Genomic DNA, 25,881 nt, shown 5'->3' on the forward strand with positions numbered 1-25,881 from the left:
ATCTTGGGTTCAATATTACTAGACTCCTAGGTAAAGTTAGATGGAGATTTCTTGAGCTGTAGAAAGTACTATTTGGAATCCTCGGCCAAATCCTTCAATGCAGTACTATCCATAAACGTAAAAAACAATAATAGTTGTTTTTGTTCTGCCTTGCTTACGAATTTCTTGGTCTAAGTCATTATTAAATAAATTTATAAGATTTACATGCATAAAAGAGAGTTAAATTTGTAATTCCACATGTATATCAGATATTATGCCTCATAATAGTCCATTAGCTATGAACATTCAAACAGACATATATTTCATCAGCCTTTATTGAGAAAAAATCAATGTGGTTTAACCTACAAGGTCACGTGATTTGCAATATCGCCAATAACAGACAAAATCTCTCGCAATTCGAACTGACTTCGCTTTTCCACAAAATTTTATCTGTCAAGAATGGGCCAAATGCATGATTTAAGAGCCTCACCCTTCAGCTACAGGGACCTTGCCCCTCGGAATCTCAGTTTTTGGACCTTTCAATTATTTTGAATGAAAACTATATCCCAAAATATTATGCAATATTGGGGGGAAGGGGTGATTTGTACAAAAAAAGAATGGGAAGGGACTGATCATCCTCCAATTACTTTGGCGTATAGGGAACAAGCAGTTTTCATGTTTGACTGAACAAGTGTCTAAAAAAATCCATACACAGTATACATGTTGCTGTTTACTAATCGTAGTTACTGAGTTTGTTATGATAGCTAGCGCTCATGGTTTTTGTTGAATATCAAAGAAGAATTAGAAGACATGAATTTCGATTATGTTGTAAAAGGAGGATTAAAATTGAAAAAACCTCCATCAGCGCCTAAACAGTAGGCTATAAATTTTGATTTCAAGAATTTGGATATAATACTGCTACTTAGAACTCACTGCAGCAATAAGTCTCTGAGCCAATAGGCTGCTTCTATGCACACAATCCCAATCTAATCAAAGCCTCCCTCTTTACACCCTCGAAAGAAGTTCCGAATTTCCTTAGCACATGCTTCTAACCTATTTTGGGGTGATATTTATTAGCTTGGTAGGTTCTTGAGCTAAGTCAAGGTGAATTAAACTTTTGGGAATAACTTAGGCTATAGCCCAAATTAGTGCACATGAATGGATTTTCAAGTCTATAAAGCAGATTTTCTGAACTGCTTCTTAGCTTAATACAAGGATAGGCTGTCCTCCAGATGGCTAAATTTGCAAAAATTTTATTCAAGAATTTGGATGTAGCCTAATTACCTTAAATCACATCTGCTGGTGAAAAGGCAAAAATAGGTCTATATTAGGGGCTATTGAGAAGGAAACATGTGTTCATTGATGGCATCTTTGATTATCCCTTCTTAAACCTACAAAACAACAGAGGTGAGGCCAATTCTATGTAATTCTTTGCTATATTTTTTAACACCTTTTTAGAAGATTGACAATACATCTACAGAATTCCAGTCTGCAGTACCAGTTTCAGATCAATAAAAATTTGAAAAACTTTTGTAAGAGGTTCTACAATGCATGTCACCACTTCTTTTAGAAGTTTTAGGCAAGACCCATCAGCAACTATGGCTTTTACTGGGTTGAGAGTTTTAAGTTCTTTATAGACAATGAACAATACTATCTTGACTCTAGACATTTTGAATCTAGTGTGCTCATTGAAAGGCTTCTGCATTTGGGCTATTCACTGGATCTGGTAATGAAAATGGTACTTGTCCATTATTCAGAACACAGCCAAGAAGTGAACTTAGGTTAATCCTTACGAAATATACCAAAATATGATGAAAATATATTACTTTATTAACAAAATTATGGGAACTACAGCAGAAAACCATGGAAAGCAGGCCACCCAGAATGTATTATGTTAAATGTTTAATTTAAAAATATCTACAATGTAGTTTTTCTTCTGAGCCTGAGCTAATTATCTTTGAATGCAGATAGCTAAAACAGTTTTTATCAGATCTTGCAAATCAAAATTATTGAGTGTGTTCAGAATATTAAACAAGTACCTTGAAAATTTTGAGGAGAAGGTCTGGCTAAGGATATTTCCCATGTGGACAAATGTATAAAATACTATTCAGATTGTGGAAGCAAAAAACTGCCTAAAGTATTGGGACAAAATTGGATAATCATATGGAGTGTAATTGTTTGACCTAGGTCTCTATAGTATAATGTGTGATATAATAGTATGATATAGGTTTCTTTATAAATGCTATCTGGAACAGCCCACTTTCTCTCAGCTTTAATGGTCTAGCAAAGATTTCTTTGTTGTTCACAGTTAATGTTTTGTCAACACTTAGCCCTTTCAGTTAATACAGTACTACTTTAAAAAAAAAAAAAAAATAGTTTGACTATCCTTTGTCAGGAAAGTCTAGAATTTTTGAAATATGCATGTCCTATTTAAGATTATTAGAAGTTTGTGACACCAAGGAATTTAACATGTTTCAGTAGGATTTTGGTTAGGTTTGTTGTTCACAGTTAAAGTGTTGTCAACACTTAGCCCTTTCAAAGTTAATCTACCAGTTTACACCACTTTAAAACATTTTAGTTTTGACTATCCTTTGTCTGGAAAGTCTAGAATTTTTGAAATATGCATGTCCTACTTAAGATTATTAGAAGTTTGCATAACTGAGTAATGGCATAACAAGGAGTTTAACATGTTTCTGTAGGATTTTGGTTGGAATAGGATTTCTTGCTAATTAGAGAGGGGTTCAGAGAGAGGATTTTGTATTTTACAGCTTGGGATCTATTTGAAAGAAAACACAAATAAAATTTACTAAGAGAGAGTGTACTTCAAATTTATTCAGTGATAAATGAATTAGGGTGTTGTGATCAACCAAGTCAAATGCTTAAAAATATGAACATGGTATAAGGCCAAGCAACAGTTCCTCACAGTATGGAAAAATCTAGCATCAAATCAGTAAAATTACAATTAAAAAAACAAACTTTTTAAAAATGTTTTTTCAGGTGAAATATTATTACAAATAATAATCTTCAAATCTCTTGTTGTTGAGAAAGTACCCATAAATTCAACAACTATGTTTTCATCAGAGGACCCTTAAATTTCAGCACCAATTGCTGCTCATCTATTTTACATGTTCAGTGAAGTTTCAACAGTCACCTATATTTTGACAGGGCCTGTTGCTTTCTGTTGAAAATTTTGACAAGGTTACTACAAGATATTCTCAAGAGAAATTAATCTCATAATAGAAGCCAATATCTACGTTTTGATTTGGCTGAATGAACATTTTTAATCGGTCTGGTATTCCACTACATGAGACTAGAATTTTCAACACTTGGAACATAGTTTTGTCAATATAGTAGTAGCTGCCATTTTAAATTAATTTTATCAAGAAAAAGCCAATATAGCTACATTTTAGAGAAGATCAGGTGTATCTTGATGCATTGGTGCTGATCCAAAGTTTTTTTTTGCCAAAAAATAACTGAGTAATGACAGTTTGAACATTGCATAGCTAACAAATTATCTGGAACTCATTTTGTGTTGAAAAGAGGCAACTGATTGAATTGAATATTTTTTTTTCTTATCTGGGTGTAGTGTCTATGTTTTGCATTGTCAAAATATAACAAAGGCTTCATGAGATGGTGAAGTTTCCGTTTTTTGGGGTAATACCTCTAGAAAATTTTTCATATTGATATGTCTTTTCAAAGATATTTGATTCTTGAAGCAAGTTAAATTTGTAACACCAATTGTCTACTAAGCTCAAAATTTTAGTTTTCTTTTTAAGCTTTTTTAATTGTTGTAATCCTCTGTTAATATATATACAAATATTTTTGAAATTACCAGTTTTTTTTCTATTTAAGCAATTTAATGTCTTTTCATACTGTTGTCTCTAAAAATATATTTGATTATTTAAGCAAGACCAATTTGCTACACTGATTTCTACCAAGCTTCAAACTTTTGGTTTTCTTTTTTAAGGTCTTTGAATTGTTGTAATCCCTTGTTAAAATATATACAAATATTTTTGCAATTACCAGTTTTTTGCTCTTTAAGCAATTTAATGTAAACTTGTCCATGCATTAAGATCTTCAATTTTTCCACATAAGTGTGACAATATCATTGCAATACTGATGTATATGAAAATGACATCACTCACAAAAATATTTTGGTACTTGTATGATAAACCTCCTACTGCTCAAGTTGTTAATTCATTGATGCATTGCAGAACTGTTTTTTTTTTGTTGGTTTCTTTAAGCTTAGTGTAGGACAAGACAAAGAGAAGTGACAGAAAAGATAGAAAATATATAATTTGGGCTGTATATTTGCACATTAGGGGGTGGGGGTAAAGTATTGGATAGTGTGAAGTTAAAATCAATTCTTACTACATAATATGCATAATAATTGTACCTCACACATCATGCAGACCCACTATACTTCACCCCATCCCCCAATGTGAAAATATATAGCCCAAATTTGTTTCTAAAGTATATTTTCATCATACTTAGGTATACTTCATTAGAATTGAGCATCAGAAAAACACTAGAAGAATATTAGGTAGGGGTTATATCATCTAAGTATCAATATTTTTTTTTGCAAAATTAAGGCTCTTAACAAATTTTCTCAAACTTTTGACCTATTTAGATAATTTTTTCAGGTCAGAAAATCCCAGGTTGCCAATTCCCCCCCCTCCAAAAAATGGAGTCATTTCTGAGAAAAAATACATACATAAATAAACAAATATACAATTATTGCTCACTTATAAAGATAGTATTATACAATTATTGCTCACTTATAAAGATAGTATACTATCTTTATAAGTGAGCAATAATTTATGTATGTATGTATTTATTTTTTCTCGAAAACAGCTCCATATTTTTTCGGGAAAATTTGCATCCTGGTATATTCTGGTCTAAAAATGATCTAGATAAGTCAGAAGTTTGAGAAAATTTGTTAAGAGCCTTAATTTTGGATTTTTTTTTTATGTGAGTGATGTCATTTTAAATACATCAGTATTGCAATGACATTATCACACTTGTCACAAATATGTGGAAAAACTGACGATTTTCAAGCATGGAAAACTTCATGTTAAATTGCTTAAAAAACAAAAAACTGGTGATTGCAAAAATATTTGCATATATTTTAACAAGGAGTTACAACATTTCAAAAACCTAAAAAAAGAACACCGAAAGTTTCAAACTAATTGGATATCGCTGTTAGAAATTGGACTTGATTCAATAGTGTCTTTTTAAGACATAAAAAAAAATTTGAAAATTTTTTAAGTTCAGTTCAGAATCACTAAAGTTACCATGTAAACTGCAAAAATATTTATGGTGCCTGAGCAATAATTTTAATGTTTTAATTAAAAACATGACAAGTACCTGAAAACTAAAAAAATTAGTTTTGTTCTTTGTTAGATAAAATCAACTTGCTAGATGGAACACAACCAGTGAATACAACCAGTTGTATGTCAGTAGGAAGGCCCAAAAAGCGAAAATTTGCAATTATTACAAATGATGATTCTTTGGAAGCACCTGAACTGTCAAAATTGATAGGACCAAGAGAACAGCCCAAACAAATTAAATTTACAATGGGTGAAAATCAAAAACCTGGACCATCAAATGAGACAAGACCAATATGGGCAGCTAAAGAGAAGGGCATTGATAAACAGTCTGAAGTAATCAAAATCCAAAATGAAGAAGAAAGATAAATGTGGTTAGAAGATATTGAACAGCAAGTATTAAAAATGAAAAGCAAAGACATGGGCAATTAGAAGATAGCTGAAAAGGAGAGTAAGCATGTAAAAAATGAAGAGTAAAGACACACACAGTTAGAAGACAAATGACACAGAGAATCTGAGCAAGTCAAAAGTGAAAATGAAAAGCAAAGACCCAGGTGGTTATAAGACAAGAGACACCAAGAATCAGAACATGTCAAACATCATAGTGAAAAAGAAAGAAATATTAGGCTAGAAGAACAGCAGCATTGCAATCTTTGATACCAACAATATGTGGCACAAAACCAAGTACAAAGACACCATAAACTCAGTAAGTGTTACATATAACTCATTGGGACCCTTCAACATTGCTTGTATTCACTGTGGAGCCCTCTATTTTTCTGAGGAAAGAGTAGCAAACACAGGTAGTTCATTTGGAGATTGCCCTTGCATGGTCAAATTGCATTGTCACTACCACAAATTCAAAATGAATTGAATAGGTCAGGACTTTAAGGAAAAATTTGTATTTTTTCCCAGGGTGGTTGTAACAAACTTGTGGTGACATTAAGAATTGTCTGACATTGTCTGCAGTTAGAAGACAAGCAACAATGAGAATAAATATACAGAGGCCTACTGTGTGTTGGGGCCTGGCGGCAAAGCTGCTGGACTCCTGGTACACACTAGCCTGATTAAGGGTGATACCTGTTGGGTGATACCTCTCTTCTCACTGCAGAAATAATTTTCTGATGTTTGTTTTAAGCTTCATTTAACTAAACTAATATGCTTCATCTTTCATAAGTTTATATACAACAATGTCAAAGTGTACATCAGCTATTACTAATGAGGGACAGTTGATTATTTTATAGGTGGGGGTGGGCAGATGCCTCAAAGAGTGGATTTTACATGTGGAGAGAATGTTCTAGGAGAATTGTCTAGGTGAAAATTTCAGCAGGGAGGGTGAATTTTCTGAAGGAGGAACTTTGCATGGGAAGAGATTTTTTAAGAAAAATTTTCCATGGAGAGGGGGGGGGTCTAATATTATATGAACAGGAATGAGAAATTCAATGAACTTTTTTTTTCAAATGAAAGTAAGGATAATTTTACAAGGGAAATATTCAGCAGCAAGAAAACTGTCCAGGGGGAATTTTTCATGGGAGAAATTTTCCATGGGATGATTTTCAGGAGCAAATTTTTCACAAAAGGGAGATGTGAATTTGAGATGATTTGAGAAAAAGACCAGAAATTAAATAAAAAGTAGTTTTTTTTAACTGAAAGTAAGGAGTAACATAAACACTTAAAGCAAACAGAAATTATTCTGTAGTCCCTTGCTCTTTATGCTAAAGTTTGCCCTTTTGTCCCAATTCCTTAAGTTCAACTCCTGAAACACAAGGGTCATTTAATTGGAATAAGAAACTTTTTAAAGCTCTAGACAATTCTTAGAAAATTGAGCTTGGGATTGAGGAGGGGGGAATGCCCTCACATACAGAATAATTTCTGTTCATTTTAAGTTTTAATGTTGCTCTTTACTTTCAGTTGACAAAACTTTTTTCAAATTTAATTGTTATCAAGATGGCATGGAAGTTCAAATTTGAAGAAAGAGAAATCAAACAAATAATAACTTTTGCCTGATCCAGTGTGCCAATAAAAAGTGGAAGGTTTTTTAAACCTAATGAGGTTATTAGAACAAGGAAGGACAAGCGTTTCATAATATTAAGGCATAATCTATGAGTTTAGGAGGGAGATGGTTGTACTCAATGCTTTAAACAAGGTTTGCTTTTCAGTAAATATACAGAAGGGTTTCTTGAATTAGTGTACTGATTGACTGTCATTATTTAATATATGTTTTAGGAAGAAAAAGAAGAAGCAGGAGAAAGATGGAAATGAAGAAGTTCCAAAAGCCAATTCATCAATTGAGAAATCATCAACTGTGACTGTTGCTGAAAGGAAAGTCTTGAAGACTAGAGCTGAACTTGCTTTTCAAGAAATGAAAAACAAAATGGTTTGTAAAACTCTCAGTTTATTCCATTTGTCTATTTGGCAGTTTGAAATAGTACTTAATAAGGCATGTCCTTTATCAAGCAGGCAAGCTATATATATATATATTATTTATATATATATTATATATATATTATATATATATATATATATATATATATATATATATATATATATATATATATATATATATATATATATATATATATATAACTTGCTTTTCAAGAAATGAAAAACAAAATGGTTTGTAAAACTCTCAGTTTATTCCATTTGTCTATTTTGGTGTTTGGCACTTACAACGCTAATAAGAGGTTTTTTTCCTGTCCCAGGGTAGACTTGAATATTAAAACCTAAACAAAACAAGGGTTTTGTTGGGACAAAGTTTTAAAAATGTGGTGAAGAAAGCTTCTTATGTCAAACTGAAAGAGAAAAAGAGACTGCAAAAACACAAATAATATTTTCTTGACAAACCTCTTTTTTTCAATATATTTTTAAACCATTCATCACTGACTTGTAGGAAAGGTCTAGGCATATGTTACTAGACTATCAGAGACACTAATAAAAAGATACAACAAAATGATTTCAAAGGAGCATGTCTTCATTAAAGAAAATTTAACACAAAAAACATCTTTTGATGTATTTTATGGTGGAATTGTGATTGCAATAACATGGTTATGAAGAGGTAAAAAAAGGAAACAAAAAGCTATAATCAGAGAAAGCTGAGAAGGAGAAGTCAAAGATACAAATAATTTTTTTTTCTATTGTGCTGACATTATTATTAATTGGTGTACCATCCAAGGGGGTATTCCAAACCCATAGATTGGCCAAAAAAACCTTCCCATTAAGGAGAAATCCTCTGATGTCCATATCTCCCAGTAAGGATAGAATCTATTTTGCTGAAAGTAAGTATTATTGATTGGTGCAGCATCCAAGGGGGTATTCCAAACCCATAGATTGGCCAAAAGAACCCTTCCCTTCAAGGAGAAACTCTCTGATATATAAGGATATAATAAGGATAATAAGGATAGAATCTGTGCACTATTATGTTTAATAAACCCCTTTAAGAAAGGAACTTGCTCTAAAAATTTATGATCAAAAATTAAATCCATTTCCTTCTTTGAACTTTTATATTTCACATGCAGGGGCTCTAGGATCTTTGGATACTGGTACTTATTTTATATTGACAACTGATATAAAAAAACAATGTTTTGTTATTTTACCAGTTACATAAAGAGATATAGGAATGCATTTATCAATCTACTGGAAGCCATTAGAAAGCTAAGAGCCCTTGCTTTAAATTGTATAATAACAAAACGCAACAAATGAAACAACTTATAATAATAATAACAACTCACTGTATAAACAGTGGAGTCATGCAAGGAATAAAAAAAAAAATTGTCAAAGCTAATTTACCAAAGCAAATGAACAAGAGACTCTTATAGAAGCCTGTTTCTTTAACTTTGACTCTTTTTTTCATGACATCAAAGTATCAGTAGCACTAAAATATCCTTCGGTTCCTGTTTGATTACACTTTAAAGCCTCTGCAGGTAGAATCATATGATAATGGCGTTGAAGCTACGTTAGCTATAGAAATTCATGCTTGAAAAATTAAAATTCGGAAATATTTTCAAGTTTCATCAAGACTGAGTATGGCATAACACAGGTCCTGACAAAATAATTCTTACATTCACAAAGCCTGTATTTCTATAGCTAAGTTGAGCATAAATTCCATTTTTATTAGGGTGAACCAGGGTAATTCCAGACATTTTGACCTTTTTTTTGCATTCAAAAAATTCCTCCTGCCAGCAGACTTAAAATCTCGCCGTAAAATCGGATTCGTATGAAAGTTCAGACTGTTAGCTTTCATACAAGAGCTAGAAACTTCCGAAATTCGAACTATAAACGGGGTTGGTGACCTCATTTGAAATTTTCCCATGGTGTCCAGAATTAGCGACCAAAAAATGGGTAATTCCGGACGAGGTCAATATCTTTGTACCTGAAGGAGTAAAAAATCTTAGCTCTGATTGGTGGTATAAGCACCCCAGAATCTATGTTTCTTCCAAATTTCATGCAAATACCTTCTGAACTAGCGGAGTTATTCAGCTTTGCAGTCGTGATTTTGTTTTTCTGAAAATCAAATCTCGTTTTTACAATGTGTCAAACCATGGATTCTCACGATAATTTGATAATAAAGTGATTATAACACACGAGCCAGCATTTAAATAGTCTTCTGAAGTACTGGGGGACCTGAAAGCCTGGGCCTTCATCTCCTTTAACTACAGTATCCATCTGCTAACTTCCTTGAAATTTGTATATTAAAAATAAGGTAAAAATAATAAAAAAGACGACTTCAAATACTGATAAAAGCAAGTTTAAAAGCAAAACACAGAGGAACTAGGTGATCACTGCTTTTTTCCATAGCTTTTCTTCCTTTCCTTGTGGCGTTTCACCATTTCGCGATGCTCGCTAATAGTTAAGGGTCCAGTGCCCTTCAGAGTGAGGGGCCCTCCCAAGATAAACTCTTCTGCTACGTCCCTAATGTAATCGTTCTTGGGCCAGCTAAACTCGTACGTCGCTGCTGAGTCGAGCTTTAGGAACTTTATCTTAACGACCCCTTCATCAACAAAGTCAACAATTCTGCCAAAATAAGGTGAGTCGTCGTAATACACAGCATAATAATGGTCAAGCTTCGTTTCGATCTTTTTCTTGCTAGGGCCAGGCTGATCGAGGTCATCAAGAACACACGTCTCTTCACGAGAAATATCATCATCGGTGTCAGCGTATAGTATCTCGGACTCGCTTTCGGTGTTAGAAAAGGGAACTGGGGAGTTCGCTTCTCGTGAGAGCTTCATCTTTTTGCTTTTGGCACCAGAGGTCTGGGTATCACCGGTTTCTTTCGCTTTGGTTTTCTTTCCCACACCCCTTTTCTTGTCAGCCTTTTCCTTTTCCTCCTGCTGCTTCTTAAGTTGCTCTAAATACACCTTAGAAGTGATCACTTCAGCAGCTTTCTGAGTGATCTTTTTCCTCTGCCCTGGTTCACTTCTCGGTTCTCTTCTTACACTCTCTAACAGGAACTCTTCAAAGGTCTTCTTTATTGGAGTTGGTGGTTTCTTCTTAGGGGAAGAAATGTTCATGTTGACGGTCAGATTGTCACTTTCTCTCTGGACTCCAACACTAATCCTATCGGCTGTTGACTTCTCGTGCTGGTTTCTTTGCTTGTTCTCTTTCTTTTCTTCAAGAAAGGCATCGTAAGCCCTGAGTTTCTGCGGGTCAAACCGCTCTCTGTTGATTTTCACACGGTTGGCTCTCTCTGGTATGCTAGGATCATAAACTCCAGTCGATGCAAATGCTTTCTGGATTAGAACTGGATCTGCTTGTTTCCAAATTTCACTTATCATCTTGACAAAATCTGCTTTCTGTAGCTTCTCTCCAACATTTTTCCTTGCCCATTTGGTTAGCCTGTGGTCATACGTGGTTTTGAAAGCCTTGAAAATGCCAACGTCTAAAGCTTGAAGCATGTGTGTCGTATGGGGTGGCAGCTTCAGAATCGTGATGTTTTCATTCATTGCAAGCTGCACAACTTGCAGCGACAAATGAGAGCCATGACCTTCAACAAGAAGCAGAACTGGACGTTCTTGCCCAACGCTAGGAATGAACTGGCCTTTGAACCAGTTGTAGAACACGTCGGCCGTCATCCAACCCCTTTCTGTGGCAGCATCTGAAGTGTCAGGCAAAGCGTCATCGGATGTCCAAGTGGACCACACAGATTTGCCTTTGAATATGATCAGGGGGGGGGGGGGAGAAGTGCCCCTGCAGCATTGATGCAACCGAGAACTGTTGTGTTTTCTGTCCCTGTTCCAGCAGTTCGGCGGAAACTTGGCAAGTTCTTCTGTCCCAAAACTTTGGTTCTCGAAGGATCAGTACAGAAGCTCGTCTCGTCCAGGTTGTACACCAAGTGGGGCTTATCGAGGAGTTCAAGTTCATTCAACGTCTCTGAGAGAACATAAAAAAATCCGTAGATCAAGAACGGATTTTCGGCTTTGTATCTTGAATTCTCTTTGGTTTTAGGCTTCTTGAGACTAAGGTTGTGTCGTTGTTTGAAGTATTTCCACCAGTCACAACCAAGAACACCATCTTTGAAAGTGGTTTTCATATTGTTCACCTTCACATATTCGCCTACAAGAGCGACTATATTGGTTCGGGATAGTCCAACAACCCACTTGTCCATGGTTTTGATGCAATTTGCGAGTGTTACTTCTTCATCTAAATCCAGTTGTGTAGGTCTACCTGCTCCCACTTTCGACGATGTCGCAGTCAAATGGTCCGAAAGAGTCGAATTTGGAATCCCATACTTTGCTGCTGCGAGTCTGATTGTCAGGAAACCCAATTTCACCTCTGCCAACGCATTGTCCACATCTTCTAGGTTTTACTGTTTCCTCGTCATCTGAAAGTTAAAGCAAGGGTAAGTAAAAGGTATAAGAAGAAAAGTTGTTTGCATTGTTAGAAACCAAAACTAATGAAAATTGCAGAAAATCAGCCCTGAAAAAACTATTTTTCCTGAACATAGTTCAGTAAACTCATGCTACATTGCCAGAAACTCGAGAATCTCTGATAGAACACAGTTCCAGGAGGCAGAGGTCAAAATTCGATGAAAAGGAATTGATTGCATCACATTTTCCCATGTCCGGAAATACCCCTCTGTGTCCGGAACTACCCTGTTTGGGGTCAGAAAATATGTAATTCCGGACACCCATCCTACGGCTTAACCGTTAGAGATAAAAATCTGCAAAAAAATCACACTAATGCCCTAATTAAAACCCTTTTGAATGGTAAAACAACAAAACCCGTAGGTTACACCATTCACCAGCAAATCCAAAAAAACTAACACCATACTTACTTTTTCATTGAAGTATCTCCAACCGACTTCGGTTCAAGACTGACTGTCTCCAGTCCCTCCACCATCTGCTGGGTCTTGTCAATCAGATATAATGAGTCATAAAATAGAGTCTTGGCACTACCTCAGTTACTTTTTCAAAACAAATCTAACGAAAAGTTAGCAAGATAAAGGGGGGTGTCCGGAATTACCCTGGTTCACCCTATGTTGAATACTCAGGCTGGCCTTAGGCAGTAATTAATCAAAGATAGAATGTGTGCGGGAGTTCACAGCAGTACTGCGTGTACAGACTTTTTGCAAATGAACATATCCTGGTCCTTTATCCAACTGATTTTTGGGCAAGCAATGAAGCAGCATAATCCCGAAATGGGAAGGGCTGCTGCCCCCCTAAACCCTAATCCTTTAGTACATAGCTCTGATTTATTAAAAGTTACGATTCCGGGAACCAGAGAGGAACTTAACCCAGTATCAATATTGCTGGCCTGATTTAATCCAAATACCTTCCTCCAAATCAAGGGGAGCAAGGGAGTGACTCTCTTCCCTCTTTATTGAAATGGAAACATCTGTAAATTTTTGTAACTTTTTCTGCATTGTTTACGTTTTATCCTTAGGTATAACGTAGATTTTTTACTACCAATCGCAGCAATCTGTAAAGAAACCCATTTTGTTGTTTGCACATAAGCTCTGATGTATTGTAGGTAAATGGTATTGAAGATGATTTAGTTTGAACTGACTTGTGTAGTAATTCATACTTGACATTTAATAAGACAGACTCTGATTTTGCAAAATCATTTGAATATTCAACCACATAGTGGTGTGCACAATCATTATATACAAGTTCTGATGAAAAAGAAAAGTTAATTGTATAAACGGAAATCGGCATTTTATCTAATTAATGTATTGTTTTTATGTACCCTATAAAGTTTTTTTTAAACTTCCTTTTTTTGTAGCTGGAGAAGAAAATCAAAGAAAAGGCTTTGAAGACCCATAAGCAAAAAGTAGAAGAATTCAACCGTCATTTGGATTCCTTAACCGAACATTTTGACATACAGAAAGTCAGCTGGACGAAATAAAAGATGTTTTTGTGTTCTTTTTTTAAATTGTTTCTTTATAAACTATTTTATTCAAATTGTGTTCATAACAGACGTTTTCAAGTCTGAGAGGCAGTCTTCTTTTAAGCAGCGACGTATAGACTCGAAGAACTTCAAATAGTGATGAAGATTATGCCTATAAAGAACAATAGGTTAAAAGGGAAATCTAGGAGTGAATAAGCAGAGAAAGAACAGAGTCATAAATACAAGAGTACACAATATACTGGTGTGTTCACTTTCATTTTATATATATAGGCCGGCCGAGGGGGGAGGAGAATTAGCGTCAATTCGCGATAATGTAGTGGGAGAGGAGGGGCGAAATTTATTTTCCTAAGTCCAGGAAAGGAGGTTTTACTGTTTTTTCTTTATTTTTTCACAGATATCACAAAAAAGAGGTACTTTTCAATGAAAAAACCAAGGAAAAGTATCCTTGGAAATCTAGAGGGTAGGGGCAAAAATCTAGAGGGAAACCCCTGTCCTCCTCCAATTGATGCCCTATAAATGAGGGTTGGGGGTGAAAACAGGATTCGGATTGAGATCTGGTATTTTTTTTTTCCATATTGACAGTCACTTTTCAACACATTGATGTGTTTCTTTGGATTTCTTGTGAATTTCTTTTGACTGTGATTCGAGGTTCAGTATATTCTATTTGATAACAGTGCGTTCTTTCCTTTTTCTGAACGAAACACAAAACACTACGGTATGCAAAACACTGAACATCCACGACAACAAAATTCTTTTTTCATTACATTCAGGAATTTTTTATACCTTGAATTGCAAGAGTCGCTTCTAGTTTAACTTCCCCTCTAATACGCGAATACAGCCCCCTAGGCTATATACAGAAATTGTTAAATTAATGAAAAGCTGGAATCATGAAAATAGTAATACTACATAAAGAAAATCAGCAAACTTTTGTATACAGCCTAGGACTTTTTTTTTTATCGCCAAACATTAATTTTGCTGTTCTGCATTCTTTTTGTACGTATTTCTCACCAACAGTCGGTTCATATTGCCTTTTAAATAAAAAAACAAAGTCAGTGCACTTTTGGCGTAGTTTAGGGCTATGCCTAGCTTTAGGAAGAGGGGGCTGAGATGCAGTTAAATTGGAAGCAACTCTGAAAATCCAGCAAATATAGCTTTTCGGAATGGAAAGAAGTACGAATTTTACCCGAAGAGCCTAGTTTAAAGTATAAAATTTTTGAATTTCATAATTTGATCCAAAATCCAAACATATTCTCAACAAAAAGATTGTTATGAGCAATTATTGTGTTCTAAAGAGAAAAAAAGATTGCAGAAATCCCCTAGAAAGGGCTTATCCCAGATTTGCCTTTAAATTACTCGGACTATCTGTCTTGGCTTTTTCTACAATCAGCCATGTCTTGATGCCTACTGAAAATACTTGGTTTTAATTCAGGAAGCTTTCTAACTCCGAGCCTCCTTTTTTAGGGTTGGTTTTGATTTTAGATAGACTATAAATTCCATTACATAAAAGAACAGAAAAATTTCGCAGATCTTAAAGGAAATAGCTTACATCATCAGCAAAATTGGGCCTAATAATTCCTTGACAGTCAAAAGATGATTTATATATGCTCTAGAATATTTTCGACAAGTATAGCATTCACACTTAGATGATATCGGCTGGAAGTCATCTCGGAATCTAAAAAGAAAAAATAACATGAAAAAACACAATTCCCTATGAGCGCAAACCCTTATAAAAACCTAAAAACTATGCCCTCAACGCCAGAATGAAATTAGAGATTGCATATACATCTATTTAATATAATGGAGAAATAACCTTTTTCGAGACAGCTTTTCGTTAACAAACCATGTATCAAAAAATTCAACCGAACAACATATAGCCAATTCCAAATTCAGCATAGCGAAGCTCAGCCTAAAAAAAATTAACACATGAAACCCTTCTTATATAAGAATTAACCCCGCCAAAGTTAACCATATAGGATCTAAATTGCCAAAATTAAAGTCAGAGCTGTGGACTGGTCTAAATTGAATTGAAAATTTACGTTAGTCGAGTATTGCTATGGTTTAGTTTTGCCAGGATTTGTGTTAGTGTAGGTTGTGTTTTGCATAAGTTAACCATTGCCTGCGTTTAATTTTTAGTCTACATTACTTCTACATTCAGTAACATTAATTCATGAGACTTGAGATGATGATTAGGAATAAGGTATCATAAAAATAGTCAAAACAATTTTTTTTTTGTCATAAATAAAGACTGTATTCTTACAACAACTTCATTAAAAACCTTTTACACAGTTAAAACAGGGCAGGATGCTTATTTAGGATATGGCAAAATAGAATCACTAAATGAGTTTGGACAGAGAAGGAGAAGTTGCCCCAAAGCATCTTAACACCCTGGTGTGTTGTGTAAGAAATTGTGCTGAAAATAAATTTTCTGACGTGATATTCTCTGAAAGCTCGGTAACAAATAGCTTACGTCGATATCCACTGCTCGTCTCCTTCTTCATCTTTGTCTTCGTATACTACCCAAGAACGAATCTACAAGTATTAGGGCCTTATTCATGCTATTATGAAGTACAGTGTGAAGACGACTATTTACTCGTCTGGGTTTTGTAAAGATTTTAGTGGTGCTAATGATATCTGGAGATTGTTTCGTGGAAAAAGCTGGGTTAATTTTTGACACAAGTTCTGAGCTTTGATGGTGGGGCTCCTGCATGTGAACAGTATGTTGACGAGGGTCTCGTCAGTAGACTCGCAAAGTCTGATGTGTAGGTTGACGGAGGATCACTGGAGGAATTCCATAAAGTAATTTATTTTCCAATTTTCCCTAAAAAGGAACATAGGTTCCAAGGGTTAATTGTGGGGTTATACATGCTAATAAACAAAAACTTTATTTTATCCCACCATACAAAGAAAAAAAAACAAAGTAGGAATAAAAAAGAAAAGAAAAATAGAATTACAAAACACACAAAGAACACACTTGACACGAATATAGACACCATCAGTTCTCGACGATAATTTGCGTTATTAGAGACTCGGACAGAAACTCGAACGCTTTTTTTGCGGGCTACAGCTTCTATTTCTCAGTATCATCTAGAGGGTTGAGTACATCACCTATGAGACGAACTTCTACAATAAAGCACCAAAAGCAATTTAAGATACTTGCAAAATACTGATCACACTCGTTGTTTATCAGTTGCACTACGCTAATCCCACAGAGGGGATACATACAAAAGTTATACTAAAGCAACACAGTATACGTCAACAGCCTAGTCAGTATACGTCTGTTAAAACTCCTTTAAACGAACAATTTTAGCATAATCTGCACGTATATTTCTTGCAATTGAATCACAGATGAGTAGACGCATGCAACACAAATCTAAACCGTAAGCAATACCCAAGATAATGAAAAAAGGCTAATGCTTATCTTTGTCTCACCCATAAACAACATAAGGTCTTGCGGCTTCAAAGCTCCGTAAGACATTGGTAGCCTACACTAGTTTCGTTTAAAACTCAATATAATTATATAAAAAAAGCATAATAAAAAAAAAAATATCTGTAATGCATTTGATTTCTTTGTCGTCTTTTTAGAATATCTCCGCTATTTTTGATAAGATAACCTGATAAGATGTCGCTAACGATCATTATTTTTTTGATTTTCCAAGTTCTTACATGGATTGTATCTATAGGCTAGAAACCGGCACCTGGTGTCCCTCTATGGGGTCGTAAATCCAATCAAAGCCAACGGGGGAACGGACATTATGGTACAAGAAGTCGTTGGGTTCGACGAATAGCTTGTCCGGCGCCAATTTCTGTAATTTTTTAATCGAAGATGTTTTTCTTTTTTTGAAGTTGTGTTATTAGAAGGTGTTTTGTCTATATTTTTGTTTCTTTTTTTCGCTCTATGTTTACACCATATGTATACTTCATGTAATAAATTTTTTGAGTGGGTATAACTGAAGGTTTACTAACAAAACTAAGTACAAGGAACTATGTTGTCGATGCATTTGCTTATAGATCCAGGCTTGTGTAACTACAGAAAAGATGGTCAAGACTCGATTGTAGGGTAATTAAACTAATGCTTATCAATAGGAGATCATCAGCGCAGGAGACTAACCTAAAATCACTATCATCCACAGAAAAATCGTCCCGAACATTTTTTGTCGCTGTGGTCGTTAATACATTAAACTACATGGGGCTTAGAATCGAACCTCGTCTGAGGCCTCAGTGGAGTTTCACTCCACTGAGACTGAAATTATTGAGTCTTATGGAGCTATGCAAGTGCCAAGGAGCTAAAAGCACGATGACACAAAGATTCATACCAGGTTCAAGGAAAAATGGAGTGCCCGAGACTGCTAAACCGAATCGAACACAATAGAAATACTCACATTACATATGAAAAGACCAGAACACTTGCATCATCTTTTTAGTAGCCTATGCGCAGTTTTTTGACCTACTTGTCCCCTAAAAAAATTACATGCATTCAGTATAACACTTTACAACCAGCTCCAAGAGAAGTATTCTCTCAAGTCATTTCCTTAAGGTTGGGAAGCACAGTTGGCGTTTGATAGATAGAACAAGTGTTTGGATTCTTTCCCTAAATCACAATATTTGTAACTATACAGGCACAGAGAAACTTGAGAACTGAGCCAGCGTCTACACAAATATACAAAAAGAGGGTTAGACGTTTTCAAATCGTAGACCAAGTATGGATAAGGTGGTTGGTAGTGATACCATCAATACCTAACTTCGTTTCAGCAAAGAAATCCTTACTTCGTTTCAGCTAAGAAATGGTTTTGCTAACCGTCTTATTCGAAACTACGAAATAATTCCTTTGCCAGCGTTATAGCTTTGATTCATTGTTCACTTGGAAGTTCATTTGACAAACTGTCCTGTAACACATTTTTGTAGCTGTAAAAGAGTGCGGCATTGACGCATGTCAGGTGCAAAGAAGTGTTTACATGAAACCGACAAAACCTAGTCCATGTGGAGCACCGAGAAGGAACGCAAATACAAGTAATTGAGAAATAAATATTCCTTTCCAATCACTAACTTAAAGAGGAAAACTTAACCTTCTCTGCTTTTCATTTCAGCTTTTAATGTTATCATACGATCTTTTATCTATAATTTTTTCAGCTGACATGAAAACAAGTACGTTTCTGACCCTTCATATGTTTTGACAACAAATGCCTTCCCCAGAGCCGCAATCGCGGGGAGGGAGGGCTTGGGTACCCGGTTCGCCCCTCCCCCCGAAATTTTGTTCAACTCGTGAAAAAGCAAAAAAAAAACATGTAAACAAATTTTTGTTCTGTTTTGTAAAGTTCTTTTGATACCCCCCCCCCCTACAGCAAAAATGCCCACCCCCCGAACAAAAATCTTGAACCTTGGTATCAGTGCAATTCTTTTGTAATTTTTTTTTTCATAAACTTAGATGGAGAGGACTTGACTACAACTGGTCATAAAATTCAAATGTAATCCGGTACAATCAACGATTGCCTTTAACTAGCCAAGATACGACATCTCCTATTTTGTATTGTAATAGCAACATATAACTGATACTTACTCTTGCAAATTTAAATCGATTTCATATCCTCTAGATATATCATTCTTGATACTTTCATCTTTGGGCATTGAAGAAGGTGTTTCTTCAGGTGGGCATGTGGTGTCTCTATTATGGCTATATCTGATGAAATATATATATATATATATATATATATATATATATATATATATATATATATATATATATATATATATATATATATATATAATAAATCAAATTCAAAAGATAATTTTCTGTTTAAACACAGTAAAGTATTACGAAAAAATATTATGAATCAAAGTAAGAAAAAAAACGGGAAAACTGGATTTCTCTTGGTCAAGAGTGGATTTCTCTTGGTCAAGAGTCAGATAAAAAACTACTTTCAGATTATAATAGACTAGCCAAAGAGCTTGTCAGAAGACGGCCATAAAAAGGGAAAACCCATAGTGCATATTCCATTGTGAGACCCGGAAAAAAGTATCGGTCCTCCCTTCCGCAACAAGAAAAAACTTCTACTGAAAATTTCAACTGGATCTTTAGCCGTAAGACAAAACAAGGCAAATGCTCTCTTAGGATGAACAAAAATCAACCGGGCTCTAATTGTTGAATTATCTTGAAGAATGTTCTTGACAGCAGCCACCCGTTGTATAACCTAACTTGATTGGTTAGGTGTTACAAACTCTTACTAAGTACAAAATACGAAAACAAAGTACTTACAATTAATAACAGTAATATGCAGACAAACTGACAATGAAAAACAACAAAATTATAATTCTGGACCCTCCTCCCCTTGTAATTATAAATAGTTGTCAATGAAGAGCGCTTTTCACAAGCTAGAAAGCAGCAGAATTACATATCACCTTTAAATCGGAAAAACGAGTTCTACTGCAAAGATACTTTTTTTTTAACTTGTAATTTAAAAAATCCAATTGCCAAATCGTGAATTCATGAAACCCATTATGTGGATAACTTGACCCTATGTTTTGGGTTATATTATTATATATTAAATATTATTTGCAGAAGAGAGAAGATCAATTATTTAGATATACGGTCTGGCTGATAATTTTGAGTTGACGAGATCTATTAATCTTACAAACAATTTCCATTGACCTTCTATTAACCTTAAGAATTTTCATCTGAAATATTGAATTCTAAATATTCCTGCGAGGCTACTGAGAATGTGTCTTCCAGGTACATTTAAAAAAAAAAAAAAATAAACTCGCGTTTCCGTTATAACAATTTGATAATATGGCAATCATTCAATTTTTAAATTAAGGAAAGATTTTTTTCAAAGTGCCAGAGATGTTCTAAGTTTAGTTTTTCGTAATAGTTTGCTAAATGGAGCGCCAATACTTTATCAAACTAGTGTTGGGTCTGTTTATGAACTTTTGTCTTTTCCTATGAGTGTTTCGGACCCTTATAAACGTCTTAGCTCTTACTCAGCTACTTTGTCTTCACGCATAGATTCCCCAGATGCACAATGATGCAAAAAAAATATATATATAAAGCAAATGGTGGTTACTTTGCAATGCCAATGGCATAACGATATAACGGCAGTAGTCATATCAATACTACTACTACTACTATTAATTCACTCCAGCCCCGATCCACTTGAGGCTGATACAGCTACGCACGCTCTTCCTGCATCCCAGTCTATTCAAAGCCTCCCTCCTTACATCCTCCAAAAAAGTTCCTATTTCTCTTAAATCTTTCCTTGCGACATTCTCCAACCCCATTCGGGGATGACCTGCTTTTCGTTTGACCCTCGACGGTTGGCCGACAAAAACCACTGCTTTTCCTCAGGCCAAAATAATTTCAATGATTTGAAAAATACGAAAATTACAATTCGGAATGTTACGACGTTAAAAAAACAACTCTTGTATCGACATTCTGACTGTCAAATTCAGACGGGAAGATGCCAAGTTTTGCTTAGGCTGGGAAGGCATTAACAATATAATGCTAGTCGCTTATTTTATGACCATAAACTGTAGTGTGTCAGTCATTGTGGTATATGCCCCTGTCAAATCAACTGATGGTGATATTAGTGACTCAGATGAATTTTATTTATAGCAACAGGAACAAATAGACAGGATCCCAGGTAAAAATGCACAATAATCTAGTTATAACTAATATAATATTTGGCCATAAGATGGCTAACAAGTTAACATTAAATTCACAAGATGGTAAGATAGCTAGCTTTATTGATTATGTTACTGTAAACCAAAGACTGGCAGGATCGACACAAGATACTAGGGTATATAGGAGTGCTGTTATTGATGTTAAAAGTAAAGACCCCCACCTAGTAGTGTCTAGGGTTAATTTAAATCAAAAATTTAGGAAGCGGAACTATCTTCCATGAAGTTATGACGTTAGTGGACTCCAGGATGAGATTTTATGAGAAACATTCCAGGAACAATTGAATACTAAACAAGAGAGTTTAAAAATTTACAATATAGAAGATAGATGGAATAATTTCAGTGAAGAGGGGGAGGTACAAGAATTATTTGAGTCATAGATCATATCAAAGTAAGAGGAATGTGAAGTGTAGAAAGCATTAAAATGTGCATTAAGGAGATGTGAAGCGGAGGCCATGGATAAAATTGTCGAAAATCTTGAGGATACAGCCCGACGCCACAATAATAAAATATTGTGCTGGGATGTTAATAAATTGAGAGAGAATAGCTAATCTGGACTTGTCCCAGTTAAATATGGGAACGGGGTCACAATTACCGAGAAGAAAAGAGTTAAACAGAGAAGGGCAGAACATACTGAGAATGTGCTAAACCGTGATAGAATTACAGGAAAAAAAATATAGAAAAGAATGAAAAAAATTTGTGATACTCTGGATGTAAAGGAAGATTTACTTTGTGAGGAAGACATGTTACGTCTCAGAGGAATTTTTCTCTTAAATTCTCATTGGAAACGAGTATTTAAAAGAAGATTTACTTTTGCTAATTGATTTTTAAAGTAAAATTCACACAAGAATACATTAAAACACTCATTTACAAGGGAACATGAGCAGAAAAGCTCATTTAGGGGGAGATCCGTGAACACAGAAAGAATGAGAGAGAGTGAGAGAAAGAAAGAGAGAGGGAGAAGGGGGAGAAAAAAGAAAGAGAAAGGGGAGAGAACTTACTTTGATGTTGCTATCCTGTTGCAAAAAACAAGAGCACATCCTCTTTCAGTAGCAACAAAAGGCAATGAAGTATCAAACACGTCTATTCCTGCTTCAACTAAATCTATTACTTCGTATGGTGATAAGGGTCCAGGAAATACATTTACTTTCCATGGTGTCCTCAGTGCTTCCTAAGAAAAGGACCAAAACAGCAGATTACCTTACGTTAAAAAGTGTTCTTTGACTTATTTGAAAATGTGTCGCAGATCAACTGCAAAATTAAAAACTTTTGAATGAATAAAAAATTGATAGAACCCTAAAAGAGCTTCCTAATTATTGACTTGAAAGAAACGGCAAAATTTATCGAAAACACCATATTCTGACCAAGGCGATATATTAAAACGAAAATTGATTCCGGGTTTTAAACAACAGAAAATATTAAAATTGCACATGCTGACGCAAATGTTGACAGCTGACCCTTATACTAAATCTTCCCAAGTAAAATGAAGTAAAAAAAGAAGAAAAAGAATCAAACCGTGCTTTGATTCACACTTAAAATTTTTAAAATTGATATTGATACTCAGATTGCAAATGTACACTTTCGGATGCATACACACATAGCAATTCATTTCGGAGGGGGGGGGGGTACAACTTCGAAAAAGAGAACGCCAATATAATAGACAAACGAAACATATCGGAAATCGCAGCAAGAATTGTAAACTTCCTTGAAGCTATCCTTGAGACTTTATAAAATTAAGAGTAATATGAAGTGCTTTGACGACTAAACACAAACAAATATAAGCTTAAACAGTGGACGTGGTCAGATAGGCTTCTGAGAGGTTATTCTTTGTGTTAAATCACTCAATTGCTTCTTAGCCTTGAATATCAAGAATGAACTCCTTAATAATAATAATTAATAATAGCCCACCCACTCAGGATTTTCAACCCAAATACTTGAACTTTTCATTACACTCCAACAACTACCAAAAACTGAATGCAGGACCAAGTCACCTGACGAAAACACAGCTGCAAAAGCTCCTCCTTCACCCCAACCAGGTCAAAACTTTTCTCTTTATTTTCTCTCGCAAAGTTCCAATTTTCATTCAATCCCATCTTATGATCTCTTCCCACCCCGGTCGATGACGTTCTGCTTTTTGGTTGGCCCCACACAGATTGGCAAAAGGCACAAATTTTTAGCAGCCTGTCATCCATAAAACGTGACATAACTACAATTAATGTAGTTAGACCCCGGCGCCGCGCCGCTGAGGGACGACCGGCGGCGGCAGGGCCAAAAAAAGTGCGCCACGCCGCGCCGCCGGTAAGATGTTGGCGGCGTGCCGCCGCCGTGATCAATGTTGACCGCAAACATTAATGTTTTCATCAGTCTTTCTTAAATCACAGCTTAAATTTACAACAGATTTGAGCCTCTTCACGAGTTAAAAAATTCACAAGTCGCTGGATGGAAACTGGTCTTCTTCGTTATTCATCAAGAGAAGTAGAAATCTGGTAGAAACGAAATGGTTGTGGCGTTTCAGAACCCCTTGCATAATACGAGTAGTTGAAGTATCTATTAGCTATGTATTCTTAACATAAATAATTATCAAAATTAGTAGTTTTTTTCATCGAGCATTACTGCATACAAAACCTCAAATACCGTATATCCAAATTCGTCAGTTATCTGGTCAAAAACTTTGAATATAACTTTGAACTCAAAAACTTAATTTTTTCATAATGCCCTTTGCCTATATCTGTTTTGTCACCTTTAAAACAGTTGAAATGGGCGACTTTGATATTGATTATTTTTTTTTTTTTTTGCTCTTTTGAATTCCTAAAAAGCCTTCTTGTATTAAAAACTGGTTTTTAATAACAATTTAAAAAAAATATATTTTAAAGTTTTTTTGGCTTCTTTAGAGAATATATGTCATGTAGGCTAAGGCAAAACTGCTGCTTTTTTATTGCTTTTGGCTGATATTCATTTTCTCTTTTGGGGATTCATTCCAAATTATAAACTCATAAATACCTAACATCAGTCAAATTATAAACTGCATCTAAAAGGAGTAAATTTATCAAATTGAAAAATATATGATGAATACTTCACATGAGAACATTTCAATTACAATGAAACAAAACACACCTAATGGTTTATTCGGTAAGAAGAAAAATGAAGTGCCAGCTATTTTCTTAGGTAAAAAATGAAAGGCTCATCTGTTTTAAATGTAATTAAATGAAAGAATGTACAGACTGAAGTAGCTCCAGGAAGATGTTGAGATGTTCATCCTAGTTCGTCACTTTTAATACAAGGAAAATGTTATGACACTTAGTATCAGTTACTGAGTTTAAGCTTTGATTTCCAAATGCTCACAAAAATTACCAAATTTAAGAAAGTCGCAACAATAAGTCACCTATGGTCAAAATAATCAAAGACTCCACTTTGATCCCCACCCAGGCTCAAAGCTTCTGCTATGGTCATTTCCATGGAAATCTCCAAAGAGTTTCTTATTAAAATAGCTTTCAAGCGTTGTTAGGGGTATTTAGCCTTTTTTTGCTTTTCTTCAAAGCTTTGAAAAAAGTGTTATAATATTCCAAATGTTACATTTGTTATATTTGTGCATATTTTTGGTAATCATTTGTGGGGTGATCGAATTTTTTGAACCACTGTAGATACGAAAGAACGTTGCAACATCTAGTACCCTGAGGTCATAAGCCTGTCAAAGACTCCTCCTTGAACTTCCCAAATTGAAAGCTTTTACTATGACCTGGCCTTATAATGTAACTTGGGCACTGGACCAAGGGCGCCATTGTCAGAGCGCAACGTTAGGTCGGGATGTAAATATCGCTCTCGTCACACCAATTCGTTTTAGTGTGAATATACCTAGTATTTATGAATGAATGTTTTCAAAGTAAACCCATTTCATCAATACGAAAAAAAAACGGATTGGACGCACATTCCCCTTTCTCTTTGGGCAACAAAACCACTCAAGTGCTGTATCAAGTATAATTCACGAAAATCTTGTTAATTTTTGTCAACTTTTATAATTTTCGGCATCCCTACTTTCAATAAAAAAAAAAATCAAGGTACTATCACTTAAATATAATAACTCCCTATGCCCCTCCCCCTCTGGATTCCATCTTGATAGGATACCATCTCTGTTTTAAATAAAAAAAATTAACTTATTAACTTATTATTAACAAAATCGAGGTATTATCATTTAAATATGATAATTCACTCCCCCCCGCCCCCGTCTGGATACCACCGGGATAGGATGCAGTCTCTGCTTTAAATTAAAATAAAATTAACTTTTTGGGATCCCTGCTTTCAATAAAAAAAAACTTCGAGATATTATCATTTAAATGTAATACCTCCCTACCCCCTCCTTCTGGAAAAAATATCTGAAAACTTACAACTCAGCTGTAGAAACAATCTGTCGGCTGTCAATTTCAAAATCAAACTGAAGGCCGAAGCTTATATAGTAGTGAATGCGTTCTATAATTCTATTCAACTATGAAAATAAAATTCTTGACTACGAACGATGTAAGAAATAGCGACTGGGAAACTGCATTCGAAATGATTTAAACTCATTCCATAA

General features: G+C 35.0%; 2 protein-coding genes across 4 annotated transcripts in view; one reads left to right on the forward strand and one right to left on the reverse strand.

The window, feature by feature from the left end:
• The first annotated feature begins 720 nt into the window (after positions 1-720).
• Positions 721-13,730, forward strand: LOC148949413 (uncharacterized). Its single transcript, XM_089093442.1, has 3 exons — positions 721-854; positions 7,530-7,680; positions 13,521-13,730. Exons 1-3 carry the CDS (start codon positions 790-792, stop codon positions 13,641-13,643), a joined length of 339 nt encoding a protein of 112 aa, XP_088949568.1. The 5' UTR covers positions 721-789; the 3' UTR covers positions 13,644-13,730.
• Positions 13,668-25,881, reverse strand: part of LOC148949414 (queuine tRNA-ribosyltransferase accessory subunit 2) — a 120,018-nt gene continuing 107,804 nt past the window's right edge. For 2 of the 3 annotated variants that reach the window (XM_089093430.1, XM_089093431.1), the window contains exons 6-9: positions 22,316-22,485; positions 19,201-19,320; positions 15,193-15,318; positions 13,668-13,797 (exon numbers count right to left, since the gene is read on the reverse strand). In XM_089093430.1, the coding sequence (XP_088949556.1) occupies positions 13,695-13,797; positions 15,193-15,318; positions 19,201-19,320; positions 22,316-22,485 (519 nt within the window). In that variant the 3' untranslated portion in view covers positions 13,668-13,694. The remainder of the gene's footprint in view (positions 13,798-15,192; positions 15,319-19,200; positions 19,321-22,315; positions 22,486-25,881) is intronic. The other variant, XM_089093432.1, reaches the window with a different exon arrangement.

This window comes from Artemia sp. Qi Xiang Cuo, chromosome 8 (genome assembly GCF_049724085.1).
Source record: "Artemia sp. Qi Xiang Cuo chromosome 8, ASM4972408v1, whole genome shotgun sequence".
NCBI classification, from domain to species: Eukaryota; Metazoa; Arthropoda; class Branchiopoda; order Anostraca; family Artemiidae; genus Artemia; species Artemia sp. Qi Xiang Cuo.